General features: G+C 32.7%; 2 protein-coding genes across 4 annotated transcripts in view; one reads left to right on the forward strand and one right to left on the reverse strand.

Annotated features, from left to right (window-relative positions):
- Nucleotides 1-25,174, reverse strand: part of MIPOL1 (mirror-image polydactyly 1) — a 476,051-nt gene that overhangs the window by 397,458 nt on the left and 53,419 nt on the right. For 2 of the 3 annotated variants that reach the window (XM_027847437.1, XM_027847438.1), the window contains exons 3-4: nt 6,034-6,169; nt 4,878-4,957 (exon numbers count right to left, since the gene is read on the reverse strand). The exons of the other annotated variant lie outside the window; for it this stretch is intronic. In XM_027847437.1, the coding sequence (XP_027703238.1) occupies nt 4,878-4,957; nt 6,034-6,038 (85 nt within the window). In that variant the 5' untranslated portion in view covers nt 6,039-6,169. The remainder of the gene's footprint in view (nt 1-4,877; nt 4,958-6,033; nt 6,170-25,174) is intronic. 3 annotated transcript variants of the gene reach the window in all.
- Nucleotides 22,081-22,449, forward strand: LOC114032189 (biogenesis of lysosome-related organelles complex 1 subunit 2-like). Its single transcript, XM_027847440.1, has one exon. It carries the CDS (start codon nt 22,084-22,086, stop codon nt 22,447-22,449), a length of 366 nt encoding a protein of 121 aa, XP_027703241.1. The 5' UTR covers nt 22,081-22,083.

The following is a 25,174-nucleotide window of genomic DNA, read 5'->3' on the forward strand; positions in this document are numbered from 1 at the left end:
AGGGTTTCACACTATCAATACTGCTTATGTAGAATTATTAAATAATTTTCAAATTGAAAACTGGTTATTTTATTCAAATTTACCCTTTTCTCCATAAAACAAATGAATAAAAGGAAAAGGTACATTCTCTTTCACTAGCTAGGTTCTTAGTAAAATGTTGCACACTGTGACAAGTATACTGTTACGTCTAACATTTTAAAATGTGAAAGTGCCAAAAATTTTTGGCCAAATAGTCTTAGAAAAGTAATGTCTTTTTTTCCCCTTAAATTAATTGTTCATTTTAGATGACCATTATTGGTAAAGAAAAAAAAGAAAAAGGTCACTCGTGATAATAAGGGGCCAACAAAAAAATTCACACAGGGCAAATGGTCTATTAAGGATGCAAGTGAACCCTCTGATGATAGTCTATTGCATTCCCTAGAGATCAAGGACTGCTTTTTTAATGAAAATTTTTTGTTATGTATTTGCTCATCTTACCTGTCCTAATGCATCCCTGTCCTGATCTTAAGCTCTGTACTAGTGGATAATAAAATACAAGCAATGGTTTCTAGGCAGAAACAATCATATTTCTTATACTGTAAATATTATTAATTATAATTCTTTTGAAAATGACAGACAAAGGAAGACTAAGACCACCATTTGTTCTATCATGACACTAACATTTCCTTAAAATACAATGGAGTACAATAAAAATGGGAAGAGTTTCAAATTATAAAAATTCTTCACACCAATTTTACTTGGTAATATACTCTATAGTATACTTCATACCATGTATGAAGATCTACATATGGATCTATGTTCATACAATGTATGCAAGTTGAAACATTTGTGCACACCAAGGGAATAAGCCCTGAACCCTTGGGTAGGAAGTATTTGCTCTGTTTTTCCAATCTTATAGAGTCCATGTATTTTGGTTAGTTCAACAAAACTAATAGTAAATGTGATCTCACTGTCATAAAAAGGCAGGACTTGATGTTTCTGAACTTTTGAGAGGAGAGAAGAAAAGAACATGATTTAAAGAAGAAAATTTGAATATAATAGATACTTAATGTTTATCATATTAAAAAAGTTCTTCACATTCATTTAATTCTTAGGATGTTATGCAAGATACTACATACTATTTATCTACACTTAAAATAACTATTCTGGCTAATTAAGTAACAATAAATAAAATACTAAAATAATTTTAACTTAATATTGTTCATTGCTAAAAATTACAGACTTCCCAAAACAAAGATGATCACTATGAACCCAATATTAATATGAAAAATCCAATACGTATTTTAATCACTTTCTCAGCCTTTTCATGGCATTTACAACAAAGCAAAAAATCCTCCAAATTGCAGATTATAACACTGAACTACAAAATAAATTCTATCATCAAAACTTCAAGGTATAGGTTCATCTGATTTGATTTTAAGTTTATATTTCTTTTCCTTGTGCAATTCCAAAAGCAACAAAAATATTTTCTGTAATTATCACTCAAAGGCTTGATACTCATAAACTTTTTTAAGCAAAATGACAATATGAATTCATTAAGTGACTTTTAAAAATACTGATGCAATATTATAAGTTCTGTAAGATTCTTTTCCAATTTTTATACTTTACAAAAATTATTAAGCATGTAAATTAATAGACAACCCTTCAGATAAAAATCTACTGCTTTGATTTTATTAGGAGTAGTAACATCAGTACAGGGATTCTCCAGAGAACCTTCCAAAGGGTCCATGAACTTGGAAATGGGGGGGAAATATTTATCTTTATTTAAATATAATTTTTTTTTCTAATCCTATATATCTCGTTTAGTGAATTTAAAGACATTATTCTGAAACAGGATCCATAGGTTTCACCATATTGCCAAAGGGATTCATGACACAAAAATGGTTAAGAATCATTACGCTAGTATAATTTCAACTAGTAGAAGCATGGACTAAAACTCTTAATAAACTTAAACATCTGAATCAACTTTTGCTGATTCAAAGCTCTGAAATCAAAACAATCCTAAAAATGAACTAGGTTCCTACAGAAGGATTTCTGAACCATTACTTATGCTATGTAATTTTGCGAGCACAGACTTGGGCACAATATTTGCTGATTTAAATGTTATTTAAAATTAAAATTGTACTACTTTTCCTTATAAAAATTTTCCTACTAATTACACAAATTATTAATAACAAAAATTATTATTTCAATATGAAGTTTGTCACAAACTTTAGATATTACAAATTTTAGTGTTCTTTCAAATGCTGTTGTGTTTTGATCAGTTTCTGTATTTAGGCCTAAGGTAATATTATAGTTATAGGAGGTATAAAATCAGATATCCCCAGAAGTCAACTTGATTTAATAAATGTATTTAAAGGAATGGATTTCTTTTCCATAATGGACTATATCCTCAATCGTTTTTCAATTGGAGTCTGCACATTTCCTCTGGAAATGAATCACTCTTTTTTGGCTAGCTGCCAATGGTCCTGAACCACTCTCTCAAGTATTCTTAGATGGTAATGTGTGAGAAGCCACCATCACTCTATTAAACTAGGTCCTGTGGAGATAAACAGTAAATTTAATCAGCCCTAAGACATGTCTTTTTTAACCTCTCCTATGGCACATGGATAATGAAATATAATCAAATTCATATTTGCTATAAAATACATATAAAATCTTCTAGGATACCATTAGTCTTCAGATTTTGAATTGAAATAGAGATTTCAATACTGGCAAAAGTTTGTTTTACTCTAAATGAATACCATTAGTTCTATATACTATCATCTATAACAATAAAATATGTGCTGTATCAAGTACTTATGAATTTTAAAGGCATCCCTGTTTTATGTATATGATCATATAAAGAGTACCTCTATAAAATTTAAATAAATTTCAAATATTTCTATTTAATAATATTAACATATCTAAGTCATTTAGAGATAGATGTTATTCCACTTATCACATTTACTGTTATTTTCATGTTCCATTTTCCCAGGAATTTAAAATAAAAGGCTTATCATAAAATACCACACTGTGAAGACTTTAAATTGTAACATATTATTGATGAAAAATCATCCACAAGTGGCATAAAGTACACCACTAAAAAGGTATATTGAGGAAAAAGGAGATGGACCATTCATGAAGTGAGAGTAAGGAATAGGCCATATAGTCTGGTAGTACTATGAGCGCTCTTCCAGAAGATTTATAGGAAGATGTGTCCAAGAGTCACACAGCATGAGAAGGCCTAGAGAGAGTTCCACCCTTGGATGGAATACCCACAACTGAGATGATCACAGATCCAATGAAATAAAGTTTGTGAAACACAATGTTTCACAATTTTAATTGCTTATTTAGAAAGATGGTGCTGTTACTAGGTTCACTGAAAACAATTTAATAATTTCAACTTTTACTTTAAGGCAATTCATTTAGCAAATGCAAGTTAATCTAGGTGTTATTTTTAATGTAATCACAAGGCAGCAATTTATTTCCTGAAACAATTTAGTCACACATAATTAGACTAATTATTTTTTCTTGAGCCTAGAACCTAAAACATTTTTAATGTCCTTTTTCCTATTTCCTTCCAATCCAACTGAAAAATTATAAAGCAATAATTTATTTTTATGACGAGTACACTATATGCATACCACATTTTTAGATTCAAAACCCATTTTTTAGGTCATCCACCCCATGACAACTGAAAGGTGATTACTAGCAGAAAAACATTATAGAGGGGACAGTATAGAAAATGACTGTGATGTAAAGACAATAAAACTCAAACATTTTTTTAAAAATGTAATATAACAAAGCAACACAGCTCTTTACATATACATTATGAAACAATAAAAGCCAGAAATAATCTTAAAGAAAGAAACTGAGGAAAATAAAATATTATCTAAAGCTTCTCTAAAAGCTTTGAAAAACTCTTGATATCTTCACAATTTTGTCACAGATAGAAAATATTTAATGTATAGCTGACTTAATTTGCTTTGGTTAATCACTATAGCACAGCTAACCTTTTTAACCTTTCTTAGTATATACTGACCCCTAAAGGTTTTAAATTTTAATAAACTACATACTTTTACAATTCCTTAAAAAGAGAACTAATATCTAAACTCACTCTCAACCCCCAAAATATAAACTTATGCGTTATTAGAGATGCCTATTCAAAAATTATATTAGCAATTTCCACAGGACTGTAGAAAGATGAACTTTAAAACGTTTAGCAAAAAATTAGGACTTAAAAAAAAAAAACTTTGAAATTCAGAAAAGCCAGGAACTTCTATTGATCTATGATGACATTTCCCTCAAGGAGAGAATTACAAAATACATTTCAAAGCTATAGCTTATACTCCTTTTGACTCAAAAATATTTCATTCATGTCCTATGTAGGCTGAATTTGTGAAGTGATAGTCTTCCCTGTTATTTATAATACCTTTTATAAGACAACTATATATTGTATTTGTCTATGTCAAGATTAATTAACTGTTTTGAAAAAGAGTAAGCAGAAACTGTTCTGGTGAACATTTGTTAGACAAATCTTTAAAACAATGTTATACGTAAGGAAAAGTTACCTGACCATTGTTGGACTAAAATCCTGGAAGGGAGAACTAGACATCAAAAGTTTCATAGTACAGTATTATTTAGAAAGCACCACTTTAAAAAAAAAATCAAGGAGATTCATATTTACTGTAAGATTTCTATTTTGAGAACATTAAATGTTGTCCCCCCCCACCAGTTTTTCCATGCAACAAGGTAAAATGAATAATATCCCCTTAATCACACAACACACAAACATACACACAGTCTTTAATATATTAGCAAGAACAAACATATTCCACAATCCTTGCACAAGTACAACACCTGGGGTTACATATTAATACCTTAAAAGTTCTTACCTTTTGACCAGTTCTCCATTTGTACTTCTGAACTTGTTTGATCTGGCACGGTCACTGATTGTTGCTCCAAGATCTTAAAGCTAAAGTAAAGCCAACTCTAGATAAATAAACTTAAAACAATATATCAGAACAAGCTTATTCCTTAGCTTTGCTTAACACAGAATTTATAAGACAAATGGTTTGCTAAAATAGTTTTACTAGGGCAGTAAATTGGTTATTTTTACATTTGATGCTAAATAGTTTTTCTCAGGAAAAAGGCTATTTTCTTTACAATTACATTTAGTCAATAACTTAGTCAAATTGTTCAGTTTTTTAATGAACTCATTACCTTAGTTGGAATATGCTTTAATTTACCGAATGATTTAGTGGGGGGTTTTTTCATGAGAGCTACAAATGTGTGAAAAACTCCCCTTTTAAACCTACAACTCAAGATACGTAGATTAAAAATTGCTATAGGTATTTAAGGTATTTCATATTTATTTAAAATTCAGGAAAAACAAAAAAGAAATTTTATACATCAAATATTATTTTCATATTTCTTTAGAACTTCAAGATATAAAAATTAACTTTTTACATGATCATAATTGTAATATAGAATGGAAATTTAAAATGTACACAAATAAAACTCAGTAATGTATCTAATATAACACATTATAAACACTACTAACTTTTGTTTCATCCAAAACTAAAATTCCAACTTGGGACCTATTTATAACTTTCCAAGAAAAATGTCACATATGTTCACAAGTTGAGAGTATTAATAGATGACTAGTGCATGAGAACTCAAACATTTATTCTTCCATAAAAAGTCATTTGTAATAGTGTTAAAAGTTCTAATTTCAACCCATGTTTACATTTTAAACATATCACTGCTGGATGGCAAAGAAGAATCAATTATTAAAAGCTTCTTTTATAACTCTAGGAGTGGAAACAACCTACCCACTCACCTTCCTATAGCAAAAACTGAACAGTCTTCTATTTCTAAACTTCTGATTTAAAAAAAAAATTGTGAAGATTATTGATAAGCTTTCTTTAGGCCACCTTTTATTGTAAACATACAGGAATTATCTTTTACTTACATTTTTAAAAATGTGTATGACAAAAGCTATTTTTAAAATGTTTTAGTTTTCTAACAGTGAAAAAAAATAGCAGTTACCTCATATATAGTACACAGAGTTCTTTACAAAAGTCCTCAAATGAAGCTGTAAGCTTTTCCTTTTCTAATTCTCTGTAACTGTGTTGATTTGGAGTTGGCAATCTTTTTCTCAGTTCCACATTTGCTTTTGGATTAGCTGAAAATATATAAGGTTATTAATATCAAAGAAATGTTTCAGTCAATGAAGCCATTTCCCTACATATTGCTCAAAAGGTTAATAATAATTGGACTCTTTTAATAATAGATTCATATAGCAAGACATGAAGAAAATACAGTATTTAATAACCTCTGGAGTATTTAAAAACATGTCTTAGGGGCCTTAATGTGCTAGTAATATACTATTTAAAACCATAATTTTATCCTTCTACAATATACAGTCATTATTCCTTGCCATTTACCCAGCTAATGAATGCCAGCAATTAGTAAAATGTAATCCCATTGCACAATCATTTTAATGCTTTTAGCACTCAGAAAAGTAAACACCAAATTAATACTGCTCAAGCCATATCAGATCCTAGTTGGAAGCAAGCAATTATAGTTCAGCTCCTCAGGTGTAATTAAATGATTGGAATGATTTAGTTCCATAAATGCAAGTTAATTCATAAGCAAGCAACAAATATACTGGGAGTAATTACAAGAAACACTGACAGCGTAAGCAGGGCATGTTCTTTTACAGTATGTACCTGGTATAGGAAAATGCTGCCCTCTCCTGGACATATTAGTGAATGTTACTGAACCACAAAAACACTACTTGTGGAGCCATCCACAAGTATGTGCTTAATATGATGTGCTTAATATACCAATGACATATAGCTTTGATAACATCACGTAGAACTTCCTGAAGTCTAGCAAAAATGCTATGTAACACTAAATATACAAATATTTCTTAAAATATTTTACAATGCTTCCATATGTGAGACTGAAAAGTAACTGAAAAGGGATAATTTTAAGGGAAATTCTTGACACATTGGGTTATTCTAATTCATGCCTATATGGTTGTACAGAAGCTAATTCAGTTTTAAAGTTAAATTCTATATTCTTTCATGAGCCAGATCCAATTAATAACACAATGAACTTTAATTTTAAGAATAAAAAATGTGCAATAGAAAATCATCTCCAGGAAAATAGTGGCTGCAAACTAGATTTAACTTTAATAACAACTTTCAGTTCAAAATAATTTCTTGTACATTAAGCACAAGTGCAGTATATGGGTAATACTAAAGCACAATTTGGAAATCTAGAAAGAAAAAAAATAGATCAACAAAAGAAATCATATGGAATACATAGCTGGATCCTCAGAAGGAATATACTTGGTAGAAACAATCAAGAGTATTACAAAAATAACTGCACAGGACTGGAGAGTTTATGTTGTAAACATTGAAAACACATGATATTTTGCTACTGTTTTAAAATAAAACTGGAAACAAACTCTCAAGCTGCATTGAGATTTACTGTATTTAGCATTGTGACAAATCACTACCTTTGACTTACCTCAGAAGAGAAGATGCTTTCTAATAATATTAATTCAAAAAAGTATGGCAAATGTTCAGATCTTCACCAGAACTGTTGCCACAAATGTTTTAGCTTTACTAGGATTTGGGGGGCATCAAACTATTCTTATCTAATTACTTTTCTCATGCATAAACATAAATATGCTTGATAACAGGTACAGCACAAACTGTAAAAATCAAACAGGTCAAATCACTTGAAAGTCCAGTCACTAAGTTTAAAGCTCCTTTGATGTCAAAGGCTTATTTTCCTATTAAAATCTTGTACACTGTAAGTTAATTGCTTTTGGAAACTACTTATTATTCATGTAAAAATTAACGTGCCAATGTATTTAAATCCTCTTAAATGACCATTCATGCATCTTCTTACTTTTACTACCAATGAAATCTGTCAAATGGTATCAGTGCAAAATGATCTTAAAGAAAGTTCTATAAAGATTTTTTCCTGTTAACTAGATATTCATATCCAACAAATTTACTTAAATTCCATTAATTTTTTAAGCTGCTTTTAATAAATTCACCAAGTTAAAAAAACAGACTCCATAGTCTGTCATTTGTGTTCCAAGGGACTTGATGAATATTAATAACAGTGTTACCCTGATTAAATAGGCTTCGTATGAAATCCCTGTGAATCCTATAGCTCAGACATCTCATTTTTCCAACTCTTTATGAATTTGGATTTAGACATTAAACTGGAAAAAACTGCTTAAAAAGATTTAATGGCACATTTTCATATTCTTTAAAATACTTTTAATGATTTGAACAATTAAATTGTATACAGATTAAATAAATGCCATATTATTGTTCCATGCTTTGAGTAAACAGGTAAATATTAAAATATGTTTATTTTAAACAATAATTTCAAGAACAAAGGAATTAAATCCATCATAAAATATTGTTTTTCCTTATGTTAACCTTAAACAGTAGATGACAAAAGCTAAAGTTTATACAAGTTTTTAAAATGTGCTTTTCAAAATAAAAAAACTATCATTTTTATCTTATTCTTCTCAAATAAAAAGGCATTAGTCTACTTTAACACTAATATGATTTAACAATGGACACTTAATTATATGAATAAGGTTTTTAAAAATGAAACACTCTTTAAAAAATATCAAAGTATATAACTTTAAAATCTCAAAGCATATAATGAATATCAAAATTGGTGGGGTTTTCCACTACAAGAAAAAGAAAACTTGTTTGGAAAATTTTCAAAGAAAAATTCACTTCTGTACTTTATTTTAAAATTTTCCAATATGAATACAATTGATTCCATACAGGTACATGTTAGATTAAACTTCTTTCATTCCTATTAACCTTCAAGTTAGTCTTAATTTGCAAATAAAGTACTCGATCATATAAAAAAATTAATCATGACTATTATGAAACTGACAACTTCTCACTACGTAAAGAAGTTAAAATCATAGTCAACAAAAATAAATTACACACACACACATACACACCGAAGAGTTACAAACATTGTTGTTCCCTGTTTTTGGAGTACTAAAAAAAAATTTAAGTTCCAATTGACTCAAATCTCCCTAAATCTTTCCCACTTTCCAATGAGTCCTTTGCTAATTAACAATATATTTCTTTAAAAAAAAATAACGAATGTTTATTTTCAACTGACATGTAGTTTGGCATTTTAAGCTCTTATGCGTAATGCCAACAAGCTATTTATTTTTAAATTTGCACCTTTCCTCTATGAAATGTGCATCTTGGCAAATGTTTTTGGCTAACAAGGTTGGATAGTATTTTCTTCCAGGTTTCATTTTAGTTTAGTTATTTGAGTTTGTGTATATTGGCTCCAAGAGTGTGAAACTAGGAAAAGGGTCTAAGTCAGTTACAGTACTATATCTGTAATACAGAGGTGTCTGTAATACAGATAGTCTGTACCTGTATGCACAAGTGAATCTAAAATCGAATGAAATTTTGACATTCCCTATGGCCTGAGAAATGTTAATAGCTTCTTCATTAAAATTTGTTTATTAAACCTATATTTAAAAACACAACACCTGTATTTTATGGAATTAAAAGTTTCATTTTACATTGTTCCATTTCTGGATATAACTGTGTAATCTACATTAGGTCACTTATTGCTGGATATTTCCAGGCCATGATATATACTTCCAAAAGACTAATGTAGATGATTCTTAAAGTTCCTCTATATAAAAGAAAATTAGAAGAAATTAAGAATGTACTACAATTAGCATAGGGTTAGGCCTAGAAGACAGAGCATAGAGTACAGAAGAATGCTTTGTGACCAACAGGGCACTCACTCTATAAGAGGTCCAGCTGGTACCAGGGGGAAGGGAATACTTTGTAAGGACAGTTCCCTGTGACGCTTTGCAATTTTTCTTTTAATATTATTTTGAGAAACAGTGCATTAATCCATTCTTGTTTGAATAAGCTTCTGTGACTACACCTTTGACTTACATAGGATACATCAAATGGTTAAGCATACATTTTTCTAATAATACTTAAATAAAAATGATGAAAAATGTCTGGATTTCAAAATAAGAGTTTAAGTAGCTCAACATAAAAGAAGATTTGGTGAAGACTGCAATGGCTTTAAAATATCTAATAAGAATTAAAAATTTGAGAGCCTAAATGTGAGCTAACTGTAACCTTGTTTAGTAAGCAAATACTATTTAGTATTTTACCCACATCTGCCTGGCTCTGCAACAGTTCATGGCAAAAGTTCCTATTTTACAGGAATTTATAATCTTAAAAAAACTCCTTAGGAATCAATTTGTTTTGTGTGACAATTTTACTATAGATACCACTCAACTGTATTAAATCCATTATTCATCAAAAATTGTTTTAATATTCACCACTGTAAACACACACACACACACACACACACACACACACACATACACACACACACACCCCTTTGGGGAGGGGGAGAGAGAAAGGAAAGGTTTGTATAGTCTACTGATAAGGAAGAAAAGCTTGAAAACTAAAGTATTTTCTGAGAGTAAATTAGATACCAGGATCTTCTAAAATATCCTGAAACGTTTTGCCCCAGGCCAACCTAACCTAAATCACTTAATCTAGGAGGATACAGTACATAAAAACAAAATTAGCTTTTAGAATAGTTTCCCCAGGGAACAAACAGTCTGTTTTCTTAAGATTCAATGCGGATGCCAAGTTCTGATGCAAGGGCACACTTCTTCAAACAAAGATTTACATTTCCACACAACCAATAAAAACTGTTGGCAAATCAAAAGTTCACAAGTGTTCAAAGCAAGTTAAATCTATCTAAAAGGCCAATTGGTATGAAAACAACTTCAATTAAAAAAGCTAACACAAAAAATTTTCTAAAATACTTCTTTTAATGAAGCATCATCATAATAACTAAAATCCCATAGTTCTACCTCACAGTACTTTTGTAAAACAAGTTTTCCTTAGAGAAAAAAAGTCAATGATTTTTTTCTTACGGTCTACTATAAAAAAACCACATAACAGAGAAAGTTTAGGTGAGAGTTAACAGGTCTGTACTTTTCAAATGTACTAGTTATTATAATATGGTAGCAAACATGCCATGTTCTGAAAGCTCAACTACATTTTTAAAGCACTTATTATTCTGTCCATTTTTACCATTCGCTGAAAATAGCCAATGTAACAAAAGATTACAAAAATTTCATAGCAATGGTTTCCAGGCAAAATAATGAAATATGGATTTGATGTTAGTGCCATTAGAAGTATTCATGAATACTTAACCAAACTCACAGTGTAGGCTAAATGATCAATACCAATTTAGGTAGTGACCTCTAGTGGCACATTACATGGCTCTATCAAGGGCATTTTTACCAATGACTAAGAAATGTGTATTAACACATAAAAAAATGAAAAACTTGGAAGCTGACAATTTTTTTAAAAGGATGTTTTCAACTACTCACAAGATTGATAAAAGGGACTAAAGTGCCTGGACTAAAATAGAAGAGAAAGGCAATATACAGGTAAAGATATTTATGGATAAACTACACAAACTGAGGAGATTCATGATACGTCTAATGTTGTCCTGTCTGAAACAAAAGTTTACAATATTAACTTGCAAGACAAATCATCTGCTAACTTCAAAAGGAAGAACCAATAGCTAGGCTTGAAAAATGAGCAAATACCAACAACAAAACAAAACAAAACAAAACAAAAAAACCTGACAACAAAAAGTCACAATGATAGGGAAGTTCAAGACACAAACAGAGAAGACAATGACCTGTAAACAACTATAAGCAAATATTCAATGAAAAAATGCAGAATAGACACAAAATGAATAAGAATTCAAGGAAGGTTTTTTTTTAAATTAAAATGGCAAAAAAAAAAAGATTTTTTAAAATAAGAATAAATTGGGAAAAGAAATGAGAGCTATGCCAGAAAACTATGTTAAGAGAATTAACTGTACAGTAAAAGAGGTAAATAATAATAATAATGAAGAAAATAACTCCTAAAAATCAGAATTGGTCAAGTGGAAGCTAATAACTCCAAGAAACATCAAGAAACAATAAAGCAAAATCAAAAGACTGAAAAAATATATATAAGAAAATGTGAAATTATCTCATAAAAATATCTTAACTGACCTGAAAAATAGATATAGGAGAAAGAATTTAAAAATCATTAGACTACCTGTAGGTCATGAAAAAAAAATTAGACATAATATTTCAAGAAATTTTAAAAGAAAACTGCCCATATATCTTAGAACCAGAGGGCAAAATAGAAATGGAAAGAATCCACCAGTCAACCTCCTGAAAGAGATCCCAAAATGAAAACATTATTGCCAAAATCTAGAATTCTCTGATCAAAGAGAAAATACTGCAATCAGCCAGAAAGAAACAATTCAAACACCATGGAACTACAGTCAGGATCACAAAAGATTTAGCAGCTACCACAACAAAGGAGAGGAGAGTTTGGGATATGATATTCTGGAAGGCAAAGGAGTTAAGATTACAACTAAGAATGATTACCTAGAAAAATTGAGTATAATCCTTCAAAGCAAAAAAAAAAGGGGGGATATTTAATGCAACAGAGGGCTTTAAAGTATTCCTGAGAAAAGACCAGAGCTGAATAGGAAATCTGACATTTACATATAAGCCTCAAGGGAAGTATAAAAAGGTAAGTATGAATGAGAAATCACAAGGGAATAAACAACATTAAACTGTTTACATCTGTATATGGGATGATGATATGATAGTAAGCCCTCAGGATTTTATTATCAGTAGGGCTGTTAGAAGGAGTCTACTTAGAAAGAGAAACTGGATGTGATTCTATTATGTTAGGGAGAGAGAGGATGGGAGAGAAAGAACAGAAAGACAGTGTGATTTACAGGAAAAAGAATGGACTTGGAGTTAAGTCACTAGATTCTTGTCCCAAATCCATTACTATATTAGGAAACAAGAAGAACTTGGGCAAGTCTCTTAATTTTCTTGGGCTTTGTTTGCCTTATCTATAAAATGAAGAGTTTGGATTAAAAGTTCTATAGGGCTACTGTTGTGAGAGGCAGTCTGTTTGACCTGACTCCAAGTCCTGCTACTTATGTACTAGTTGTGACTCCAGGAAAGTTATTTAGCCTCTCAAGGCCTCAGATAACTCTCTAAGACTGTAATTTTCAAAGAAGGAATAGACCTGCATTGGCAGAGGACGTTTCCTAATCTAGAGCTTCCTACATTGAAGAAAAAAAAAATCTAGTTCCTTTTCCCCAACCCCAAAAAGCTAACATTCCTGAAGGACAGGATAAAAGACAAACTCATTGTTTTGGCACTTGAAGCCCTTTACAATCTGACTCCAGACATGAAACCTGTAGTTCCGTGGCCTATGTCCTATTGGTTCCCCACACAGAACACTCCTCCTGTCTCCGCACATCTACAAGCGCTACTCCCATGGCTGGAATGAGTTCTTGCCTTATCTCTTCCTCTCAGAACCTTTAGTTTTCTCATGAGCTCAGCTCAAGCCCAATCTTTTTTTCATGAGGCATTTCCCAACTTATTCCTTCAGATACTTTAATTATCTTGCAGGTCTATATTTTGTTTCCTCTGATAGAATGTAAACTCCTTGAGGGAATGAATTTTCTTTTTTTTTGCTTTTTGGTGAGGCCATAGGGGTTAAGTGACTTGCCCAAGGTCACACAGCTAGTAAGTGTCAAGTGTCTACGCCCGGATTTTTTTTTTTTTGTATCTGCAGTACCTAGCACAGTGTCTGACAGTGGATGCTTAATAAATACTGATTAATTGGTTATATACAAACAAGTGAAGTTAAAATGAAGCTCTTGATTTTACTTTGGAATTTTCATAAAACCTCAACAGTTTTCAACTTCAAAAATTTCAACAACACTGTATACAGTGACTCTACAAAGTATAGGAAAAGAAAAACAAGAAAAAGTATGTAAATTCTTTGAAGAATGGCTAATTTTTAAATTAAATTAAGAATTATAGAGGAAATACTTCTTCTTTCTAAATTTTTTTAAACTAAAATGCTAAACATTATACCATGCCTGCTTTTGGTTTAAGAATGATATGAAGCATAGCCCTGTTAATCACTCAGAACCCAAATGTATCGTTGATAGGCAGGAAGCCGAGTGGCATAGTGAATAAAGTGCTAGGTGTGGAGTCAGGAAGACCTGAGTTCAAATCTGGTCCCTAACACTTACTTGTTATGTAACTCTGGGCAAGTGACTTAACTTCTCTCAGCCTCAGTTTCCTCATCTGTAAAATGGACTGATAATACCTCCAAGGATTATTGTAAGGATAAAATGAGACAATATTTGTGAAATGCTTTGCAAACTTTAAAGCACCATATAACTGCTATTATTATTAACAATAATAATATCATTATCTTATAATCATCTTATTTATAATCATTTTTATTTTGTTATATATAATGTATTATATGTAATATAAATAAAAATAATATTTAAAAATAAAAAACAAAATCATTAAAATAATCATTAAAAGTTAGGACTTCTTACTCCCATGCAAGTTAGATTAGTTTTTGTTTCTGTTTAAGATATTGAAAACAACACTCAGCTTGAATCAACTCATAGTGTCCCCCAAGCACATCCTTGTTGAGTATTCTTCCCCTGCTACAGCTAAGTAAATCTCCTTTTGTTAATTGTTGAATGACCAACAAGTATCTCATTTCATCCCTGCCTCAGACTTAAATTACCAGGATGCTGGCCTGAGTCAGGGCCAGCCCAGAACATATGGAAAACAAGCCACACTATGTTAGCCATGGCAAATATCATCTTTACTACATTTTGTCAGATACCAACTGACACAGTGTGAAGCAAGAACTTTCCTATTCCTTTGCTTAGGACATTCATATACTAATCAGGAAATTTAAACTACTAGGCTGGACAAATAGGAACAATAATGTATTCCTGGTGGAGTTGTGAACTGGTCCAACCATTCTGCAGAACAATCTGTAACTGCATGCCCTTTGACCCAGTCATACCATTGCTAAGTATGCATACCAAAGAGATCAAAGAAAAGGGAAAAGGACTCATTTGGGCAAAAAATATGTATAACAGTTTTTTTTTTTTTTGGTGAGGGCAAGAATTAGAAATTGAGGGGATGCTCATCAACTGGGGTGTGGCTCAACAAGCTGTGGTATATGAAAGCTGTGGTATATGACTGTGATGGAATATGATTGTGCTATAGGAAATAATGAATAAGATATTTTCAGAACAACCTTAAGAGTGAATTTGGAACTCAAATTTAAAAAACAAAATGAATGTTAGAAAATTTTGTAAGTTGGGAAATATTTAATGAAATAAAAATATATTTTTAAAAATAGTTATCATTTACATAGTACTTTAAGGTTTTGTTAGGATTCTTTTGAAATCTGTTATGGTCTGTTTTGCATTTCTATTACATTAAATAGTATATACTGATATTGGCATTATGTAAGTGTTAATTTTTTTATGTGTTCCTCCCATTCAAGCTTTGATTTCACAATTCCAGTAAGTCTCGACATATTTAGGAAAGCATTCTCCTTTATATTTTATGTTAAATGTGTCTTGCCTAGAAGAGAACAAATTATTTGTAAGTATTGCCTTTGTCCATTGGTTCAATTTGACCTCCACACTTGAAGTCAAAGTCTTCAGTCTATCTTTCCTTGGTGAATATTAAGTTTATATTTAATGAGTTCAAGACATTTTGGTATTATTAGAGAAAGATTCCATAAGATGAAGAAGCTATTTAACTTGTTTTTTAACTTGTTTTTGTTTAGCTTGATGTCTTCCATGTACATCAACTGCCTAATAAGATATTTTGGTTCAACTTGCTCTTACTGTGAAGAGATAGTTAATTCTATTTTGGAGAGATAATAATGAATTTAAGGCTAAAGGGACCATAACAATCTCAAACAGCCTTCCTGAAAAATTCTACACTTTAAAGTAATCATGAACTACTGTGCTGGTGGCATGTTTTTAACAAAGGATAGTTTTCTATTTGTATATAAAATATTCAATATAGCATTCTCAGTAAACATAGGTCTAATTTTGGATATTTGTAGTACATGAAGATGTCATGAGCACAGAACTGAATCAAAGACTTTGCAATAATAATAGCAGTATAAATGTTATGGTGCTTTAGGATGTCTTTCTTCAATAATTACTGAATCAAAAACAAGTTACTCTGTATATCCTTTTTATTCCTCAACCAATATACTGCTTTACTGTAAGAAATTATATATATATATATATATATACATACATATATATATATAAAAATTTATTTATTTTTAGTTTTCAACAATGCAAATCAAAACGACTCTGAGGTACCACATCACACCTATCAGATTGACTAACATGACAAAAGAGGACAATGATAAATGTTGGAGAATATGTGGGAAAGTTGGAACACAAATACATTGTTGGTGGAGTTGTGAAATGATCCAATCATTCTGCAGAGTAATTTGGAACTATGCAAAAAGGGCAATCAAATGGTGCATATCCTTTTATCTAACAATACTACTAGTAGATCTGTATCACAGAGAGATCAAAAAATGGGAAAAGGACCCACATGTACAAAAATATTTATAGCAGCTCTTTTTGTGGTGTAGAGAAGTGGAAATTGAGAGGATGCCCATCAATTGGGGAATGGCTGAACAAGTTGTGGTATATGAATGTAATGGAATACTATTGTGATATCAGAAATGATGAGCATGTAGAATTCAAAAAAACTTGGAAAGACTTACATGAATTGATGCAGAGTGAAATGAACAGAACCAGGAAAACATTGTACACAGTAACAGTCATATTATAGGATGACTGATGTTGATAGACTTGGCTCTTCACAACAACGCAAGAATCTAAGACAACTCCAAAAGATTTGTGATGGAAATTGCTATCCACACCCAGATAAAGAAATACAGAGTCTGATGCAGATGGAAGCAAACTATTTGCTCTCCTTTTCCTTTGTTATTTTGTTTTATTGCTTCATTCTCATGGTTCCAACCATTAGTTCTAATTGTTCTTTACATCATGACTAATGGGAAAATATGCTTTATATGAATGTATATGTAGAGCCTATATCGGACTGTATGCCATCTCAGGGTGGGAAGCGGAAGAAATGAAAAAGGGAGAAAATTTAAAATTTGAAATTATATATATTTTTTAATCATGGGAATGTTTTACATAAAGGGCATAAACACATTTAGCCTATATTTGAATGGGTGACTATTGTTTGAAAACTTTAGTATTAGTATGATGTCGTGTGTTAAGAAATGTGGGATCAAACTTAAATCTGAGAGGAAGGTTGTAAAATTCTTTGCTAATGATTCATATACCTCTGTGAAGCATTTGAATCTATGAATCTTCTGTGTCACCACTGCTTTCCAATTTTACTAAGAAACTAATGTTTGGCAATTCCAATGATGTAAATCTTCTGTTATTCATTATATTAATGATATGTAAGCTTGCTATTCCTCATTTAATACAATTTGCATCTATATCTTGAGCAAGAAACTGAAGGTCATAAGGGCACAAGATGTGTTTTTTTTTCCCTCTCACTTTTGCATACTGAAAGCAAGAGGTACAGAAGAGAAAAAATTAATTTGGGAAGTGAAAGGCTGGCTAAGAAGCTGGTGTCTAAGAATGGAATTTGGATTTCTGGATTACCTCTCCCAACAGGGAACTGACATATTCCTGTCCAGAGAAACCTAACAAAGAATAGGAAATTCTTGCAAATATAATTAAAATGCTTTTATAATTCTTGCAAACATAATCAAAATATCTTACAAATATAATCAAAATGCTTTTAATCTAAAAAGATAGAAAAGGAGGAGATTGACAAAATATGGCCTCCATGTCAGACACTATAGAAAGCAGCCATACATAAAGAATAGTAGTAGCTAGACTGCACAGCGGATAGAGTGCTGGGCCTCAAGCCATGAAAACCTGAGTTCAAATCCAGCCTCAGACACTTAACTCTGGGCAAGTAACTTAATTTGTTTCCCTCAGTTTCCTATAAAATGAGAATAATAATAGCATTTATCTTCCAAGGTTTGTTGTGAGAATAACATGAGGTATTTGTAAAGAGCTTATCACAGTGCCTGGCACATAGTAGGCATTATATAAATGTTAGCTATTATTATTGTTATCATTAACATTAGAAAAAGAAGGTGAACAAGAGCCACAAACTCACAGGAGATAAAATACAAGAAAGGAGTCTTTTGTATAACCTATGGCCTCACCTGTTTATAGAAAAATGCCAAAGGTGTTAGCAACAAATGAAAAATAAGATCTAAAACCAATTTGATCTCATATGTATCACTGTGACTTGCTGATATGAAACCAAAACTGAACTATAGCCACCTGCGTGCTTTATTCAAAAGAAATAGAATAAATAAAAAGGGATTGGAATAGGGAAGCACTGTAGTTGGTGGAATGGACAGAGCAATGGACCTGGAATCAGGAAGATCTGAATTCAAATCCAGTGTCAGACATTTATTAGCTTCACGAACCTAGACAAATCACTTAACCTCTATCTACCTCTATTTCCTCATCTATAAAATGGGGATAATAATAGCACCTATCTCAAAGAGTCATTTTGAGGATAAAATGAGATAATATTTGTAAAGAACTTTATAAACTTTAAAGTACTATATAAATAAGCTATTATATTAAGAAGGTATATTTATGTGAGGAAATCCAGGAACCACAGGAAGGAAATATGGTGGAGATTTTCAGGGTAAAGATTCAAAAGAGAAAAATCCAAGTGATTTTGTCATTTGAATAACTGTTGTATATACAACAGATCACCTAAGTAAGATGAAGAGTCTGGGAAAAAGATCATAAATGATATAGTAGAAATAGAGATCTTCAGTTTTTCAGACATCTGCTAGATCGATCTCTCTCTCTTTTTTCTCTCTCTCTCTCTCACACACACACACACACACACACACACACACAAAGAGAACAGTTAATAACTGCATGAATTGTTTAATGATAATTTCATCTTTTAAAAGATGAAACAATACAACTATGGGAAATTCCATTCTTGAACTGATTTGGGTTACTGGGGTGGAAATGATGGAAAACTTAAGGGAAAGTAGTCACTCCAGTCTAGGGTTTATGATAGAGAAAGAATGAATGAAAGAAAATTTGGACATAGTCGAAAATGTAAGCCTCAATTTAGGGAAAGCAGATTTCAAATAGTTCAGAGGACAAGTAAGTAGAATCACAGTACCATCACTATACTACAAAGCATTAATTATCAAAACAATCTGGTACTAGATAAGAAATGGAGTGGGTGATCAACGGAATAGATTAAGGATACAATATATACAAGTGAATGAACACAGTAACCTAACATAGTGTCTAAGCTACTAGGGCAAGTGCACTATCTGACAAAAACTGCTAGGAAAAATGAAAAGCAGTCTGGCAAAAACTAGGCATAGACCAACATCTTACACTGTACAACAAGATAAGGTCAAAATGAGTACATGACTTAGATGTAAATGGTGAACAAAGTAGGGGATCACAGAAAAAATTACCTGTCATATCTCTGGATAAGGGGAAAGTTCATAACAAAACGAGATAGAGAGGATATGAAGTAAAATCAGTAATTTTGATTACATGAAATTAAAAGATTTTTGTACAAACAAAACTACTACAATCAAAAATTAGAAGGCAAGCAGGAAACTGGGAAAAATTATAGCAAATTTCTCAGATAAAGGTCTCATTTCTCAAATACATAGGGAACTGAGCCATATTTATAAAAATAAGAGTCATTCCTCAAATGATAAATGGTCAAAGGATATGAACGGGCAGTTTCTAGAAGAAATTAAAGACATCAATAGTCATATAAAAATGCTCTAAAACACTAATAATTAGAGAAATGCAAAATAAAACAAACATATGATACTACCTCACATTTCTCAGATTGGTTAACATGACAAAAACGGAAAATGACAAATGCCAGAGGGGATGTGGAAAACCAGGAACATTAATGCACTATTGGTAGAGCTACAAATTAGTCTGACCATTATGGAGAACAATTTGGAACTAAATGCTCAAACGGTAGACATTCTTTGACCCAGCAATTCCACTACTACATCTGTGTCCAAAAGTGATAAAAAAACAAAAAGAAAAAGGACTCATATGTACAAAAATATTTATAGAACTTCTTTTTGTGGTGGCAAAGAACTGGAAGCTAAGGGGATGCCCATGCCCATCCACTGGAGAATGGCTGAACAAGCAGTGGTATATGATTGTGATGGAATATTATTGTGCTGTAAGAAATGAAGAAGAGGATAGTTTCAGAAAAACCTGGGAAGACATATGAATGATGCAAAGTGAAGTGAGCAGTTAAAACTCACCAGCTGTGTAACCCGGGGCAAGTCACTTAACCCCAAATGCTTCATCAAAAAAACCAAAACAACTTCAGCTAAAGTCTATCATACTATTCTTGCTAAGAAGATGGATAGAAATGAATTATATGATTCAATCAGGCAGCTTCTTAACTGGTTGATAGACTCAAATAATAGTTGATAATTGTGGCAGGATCTATAATTGGCCCCATGCCAGTTAATATTTTTATTAATGATTATAAATCAATGACAATAAAGGCATAGATGGCATGCAGATGACACAAAGATAGGAAGAATAACATAGCAGATGACGGTTAGGCTCAAAATGAATTTTGATCAACTAAATCATTAGCCTGATTCTAATAAGATGAATAGCAATAGGAATAAATGTAAAAACCTAGCAGTCTGGTATAAGGCAGCTAGGTAGTACAAGGGATGGAGTACTAGAATTAGAGTCAGGAAGCCCTGAGCTAGACTTCTGTCTCAGATACTTATTAAGTGCGCAATTCTGGACAAGTCTCTAACCTTTCTCAGCATCAGTTCCCTAATCTGTAAAATAAGGATAATAACACCTATCTCAGAGTTGTGAGGATTAAATGAGAGAACATAACATGAAATTCCTTGCAAACTTTAAGTGTTACATAAATAACACTATTATTATTATTACCAAAAAAAACCAATAACTTCATAAGTGTAAGATAAGGGAGGCATCATTAAACAGGCAGTAATGTGATGTGGTAGCCAAAAAAAAAAAAAGCTAATTCAATCATGGAAAGCATTAAGAAAGGCATAACTTCCAAGAATATGCTGCCCTTGTCAGAACTCATCTGGAATTCTGAGTCCACAGCTCTTTTAATAAAAAATATCTTATCTTTAATTATTCATTTATTTTGAAGCTGAAGCTCCTCATCTTACCCAAGCTAGAGTTGTAATGGCCTCTCATGGGCCTAATTCCTATAATGGTCAACATGGAAGCTTTTATCTTCTCCATTTTTCTGACTTAGGCTAGTTCATCTCTGCTAAAAGCAGCCCGATAGTTCTTTGTTCCTCAGTGGGTTCACCATATTAGTGCAGTGCCACCCAGTCTGCCAGACTTGATGTGGGCACATAATTGGCTTTGGTCCCAGTGAAACTCAGAACCCTCAAAATTAAGCAATTTGCCAACCTCAGTCATCTCAGCAAAAAGGACTACAGGCATACGCCACCACACCTTGCAACACCACAATTTAAACAGGATATTGATAGGCTGATAAAATGTCCAGAGAAGGACAACTAAGATGGTGAAGGGCCTTGATTTCACGTCATATGGGTTTGGTTGAATAAATGGTACATTTAGCATATTTAGACTCAGGAGAGATATGGTAACTGTTTTTAAGAATTTAAAAGGCTGTCAAATAAAGAAGAGACTAGACTTCTTTTGTTTGGTTCCAGAAAGGAGAACCAAGAGCAATATGTGGTAACTGCAGAGACACACTTATGCTCATCATCAGGAAAAAACTTCCTAACAATTAGAGCTATCTAAACATGAAGTGGACTTCTTTGAAAAGTTTTGTTTTCTCTCTCCTTATGGATAGCTGCTGGTCAGGTGCATTAAGAGTAGTGATTCCTCCCTTCCCTTTTTCTCCCCTTGCCTCCCTTCCCCCACTCCCCTCCTCTCCTTCTCTCCCCTCCACTCCCTCCTTCCCCATCCTTCCCTCCATCCTTTCTCCTTCCCTTCCCCAGCCTAGACGATGCCATGGTGGAGACGGCCAAGGAGGCCATGGAGCCCGCTGAGGCAGACATCATGGGGCTGTGCCAGGACATGCTCTCCAAAATGGCCATGTACCTAACAGGCGAGCTGCCAGCCACCAGTGAAGACTATAAACTTCTGGAAAATATGAACAAACTGACTAGCTTGAAGTATCTAGAAATGAAAGATATTGCAGTAAACATAAGTGGAAACCTAAAGGACTTAAACCAGAAATATGCAGCACTTCAGCCTTATATGGATCAGATCACTTTAACTGAGGAACAAGTAGCAGCTCTTGAGCAGACAGCTTATAAGTTGGATGCATATTCAAAGAAACTAGAAGCAAAGTACAAGAAGTTAGAGAGGCGATGAAAGAATTCATCAGCATGAAGACTTTAACTACAAGAATAAAAAGTGAGATGGAACTTATCACTATGCTTCAGTTCCTAAAAGGAAGTGGTGCTGCTAATCCAAGGAGAATCCCAGCCCTCACCCCTGGTTGGATGTGTAACTTTGGCCACTTCTTGATGTTTCCTAAACCTGTAGCCCCTGGAACCTCATCTTATCGTGTGCTTCATTGTGTGCCCTGGACCAAGGCTCAGAAATCAGGATCAATCTCGTCTGGAGCAGAGGCAGAGGAGAGGCTCTTGTCTCCTGGTCTCCTCCCTTCTTCCCTCTCCCCTGGGGCTCCCCCCAACCCCCTTCATAACATGTTCTTCAACTTAAATAATACCGACTTATGAAAAAAAAAAGAATAGGGATTCCTGATATTCTTTTTTTGTATGAGTTGGACTACAAAACCACGATGGTACCTTCCAACCCTCAGACTCTGTCATTTAATGATCTTGATTTCTAATTAGATATCCCATAGGCATCTTGAACTCAAGATGCCCCAAACAACTCACTGTCTTTCTGCCCACACCCACATCTCTGCATTTCCCAAGTGCAATACAATTCATCTAGTCCTATTCATCAAGATTCACAATGTTGGTGTCTTCCTTGATTCTCCATTCTCATCCCACATACCAGCTATCAAATCCGGTCATTTCTATCTCTAGCACATCTCTCCCACATATACCCTTTTCTCCATTCATAAATTGGCTTTCATGTTTCAAGATTCTTCCTATTCCTATGCATTCTCTGTATAGCTACCAAAGTGATTTTCTTAAAGCACAGGTTAGCTCATTTTATAAGCCTATTCAATGCACTCCAGTGCTTCCTATTATTTCTAGGATCAAATTAACTCCTCTGTCATCTACAGCTCTATACCACCTTAACCTTTCCAATTTTGTTAGTCACACATCACTGCCATCCACATCGTTTTGAGTTTCAGTCATACAGGTCTACTTGTTGTTCCTCATACACAACTTCTGCCTCTTAGAAGCCTTGTATTTCTTCAAGATGGCTTGTATCATCCTCTCCAGGAGGCCTTTCCCAGTTCTTGCTACTACGAGTGTCTTCCCTATGAGATTATTCTCCATCTGTTCTGTATATATTGTGTGTGTACTTAATAATATGCTGTGAACCTCATTGAAATGTGGGCTCCCTGAGGTCAGTGGCAGTGTTTTTACCTTTCCTTATACCCTCAGCTCCTAGGACAGTGTCTGATCCATAGTAAGGACTTAATAGATGTATTTTAATGATTAATTGGTTCATGATGGTTATATCAAATTCCTCCTTTTTTAAAGAATTACTCTGTTAATGTATAGGTCTGGTAGTCAAATTCATGTCACAAAACACAAAAGGCACTTTTCAAAATTCAGATTAAGTACTGCATTTTTTGTCAAAAAATCATGAGACATTTACTTTATTTTTTTTCATGTTTTTTTTTTAATTTCTGGAGTTAGCATTAGGTTAAATTTTTCAATGACTTCAGATTCTTTAACTTTCCCCTCTTGATTTTTTTGACACCTTGACTACTCTTTATTTCATGTAAGTTTATAGATAAAGTGAATTTTTTTTTATGACTGCCCTGATAATACACTGTTGCATGATTAACAAAAAGATGGAAAATCTTTGTCTATAACTAGTAAGGTCTGTTTCCAATTCTGTCATGATATAATATGCATATATAATAAAAGGATTCATGTCTTCAGTCCATTTCATGTACACTTACGGTCTACCCACTTCAGTGGTCAGCACCATTTGTACTCCAGTAGGTGGGTGTATTAGCATTTCTGCTATGTTCCGGTATATCTAGCTTTCTTGTGGAACCAGAACATAAAGGAATGTTCCTTGCTCTGTTCTTTTACCTGATAATCATGACATTAAGGACAGTCCAAATTCCATCCTACCCTATCTATTTCTTTGATTCTTGGGAGGAGCTGTATCACACCAAAAGAGGTGTGAAGTCAATCAGTGGTATTATCAGAGCTCAATTCACTAGCATTTCAGGGCTCCTGCCAAGTCTTCATATCTACTATAGTGATCTAAGAGCACATAAATCTCCAGCTGTCATGACCTGGATGGAATTCTTTCTTTTTCTGTTGCATTGAATCTCTTCAAATTATGGATGAATAGTTGGATTTTTTAAGAAAAATCATCATCATCATTATTATTATTATTACATAATTTGTAGGGGACTCTGTCAATATGACTGTGATTTTTTCCAGAACTGTATTAATACCATGTGAGTAGGAGTGGTGAAGTAGTACAAGCCAAATGGTGGAAACATAGCATGAATAGTGATCAAACAAGGGGTTAAGGTATCCAAAGGAAAAGGACAGTGTAGAGATTAAATGGCTAACTATTAAATGGTTAACTACAGGGTCAAGATTGAGAAAGAAAGAAAGGCCAGGACAATGATGGCAGGCTATGAGAAAAGAAAAGAATGGAGTAACCAGAGGTCACACAGAGTGGGCACAGAGTAAGTTAAGTAAGTTTAAGTATGTTAAAGACAATTGAAACACAAGAGATCTTCTATTCTATTAATTCTATTAATCATTTGATTAATGATGAAACTGAAAATCAAAGATGTTAAGTGATTTGCTCAAAAGCACATCACTAAACTAGTTAGTGGCAGAGCCAGTCAGTGGTCCATTAGAACCCTGGGCTCCTAAGCTCCAGTCTACACATCTCTTGCTTAGTTTCTAGCCTG

The sequence above is a fragment of the Vombatus ursinus genome, unplaced genomic scaffold, assembly GCF_900497805.2.
Source record: "Vombatus ursinus unplaced genomic scaffold, bare-nosed wombat genome assembly UNPS02015406.1, whole genome shotgun sequence".
NCBI lineage: Eukaryota > Metazoa > Chordata > Mammalia > Diprotodontia > Vombatidae > Vombatus > Vombatus ursinus.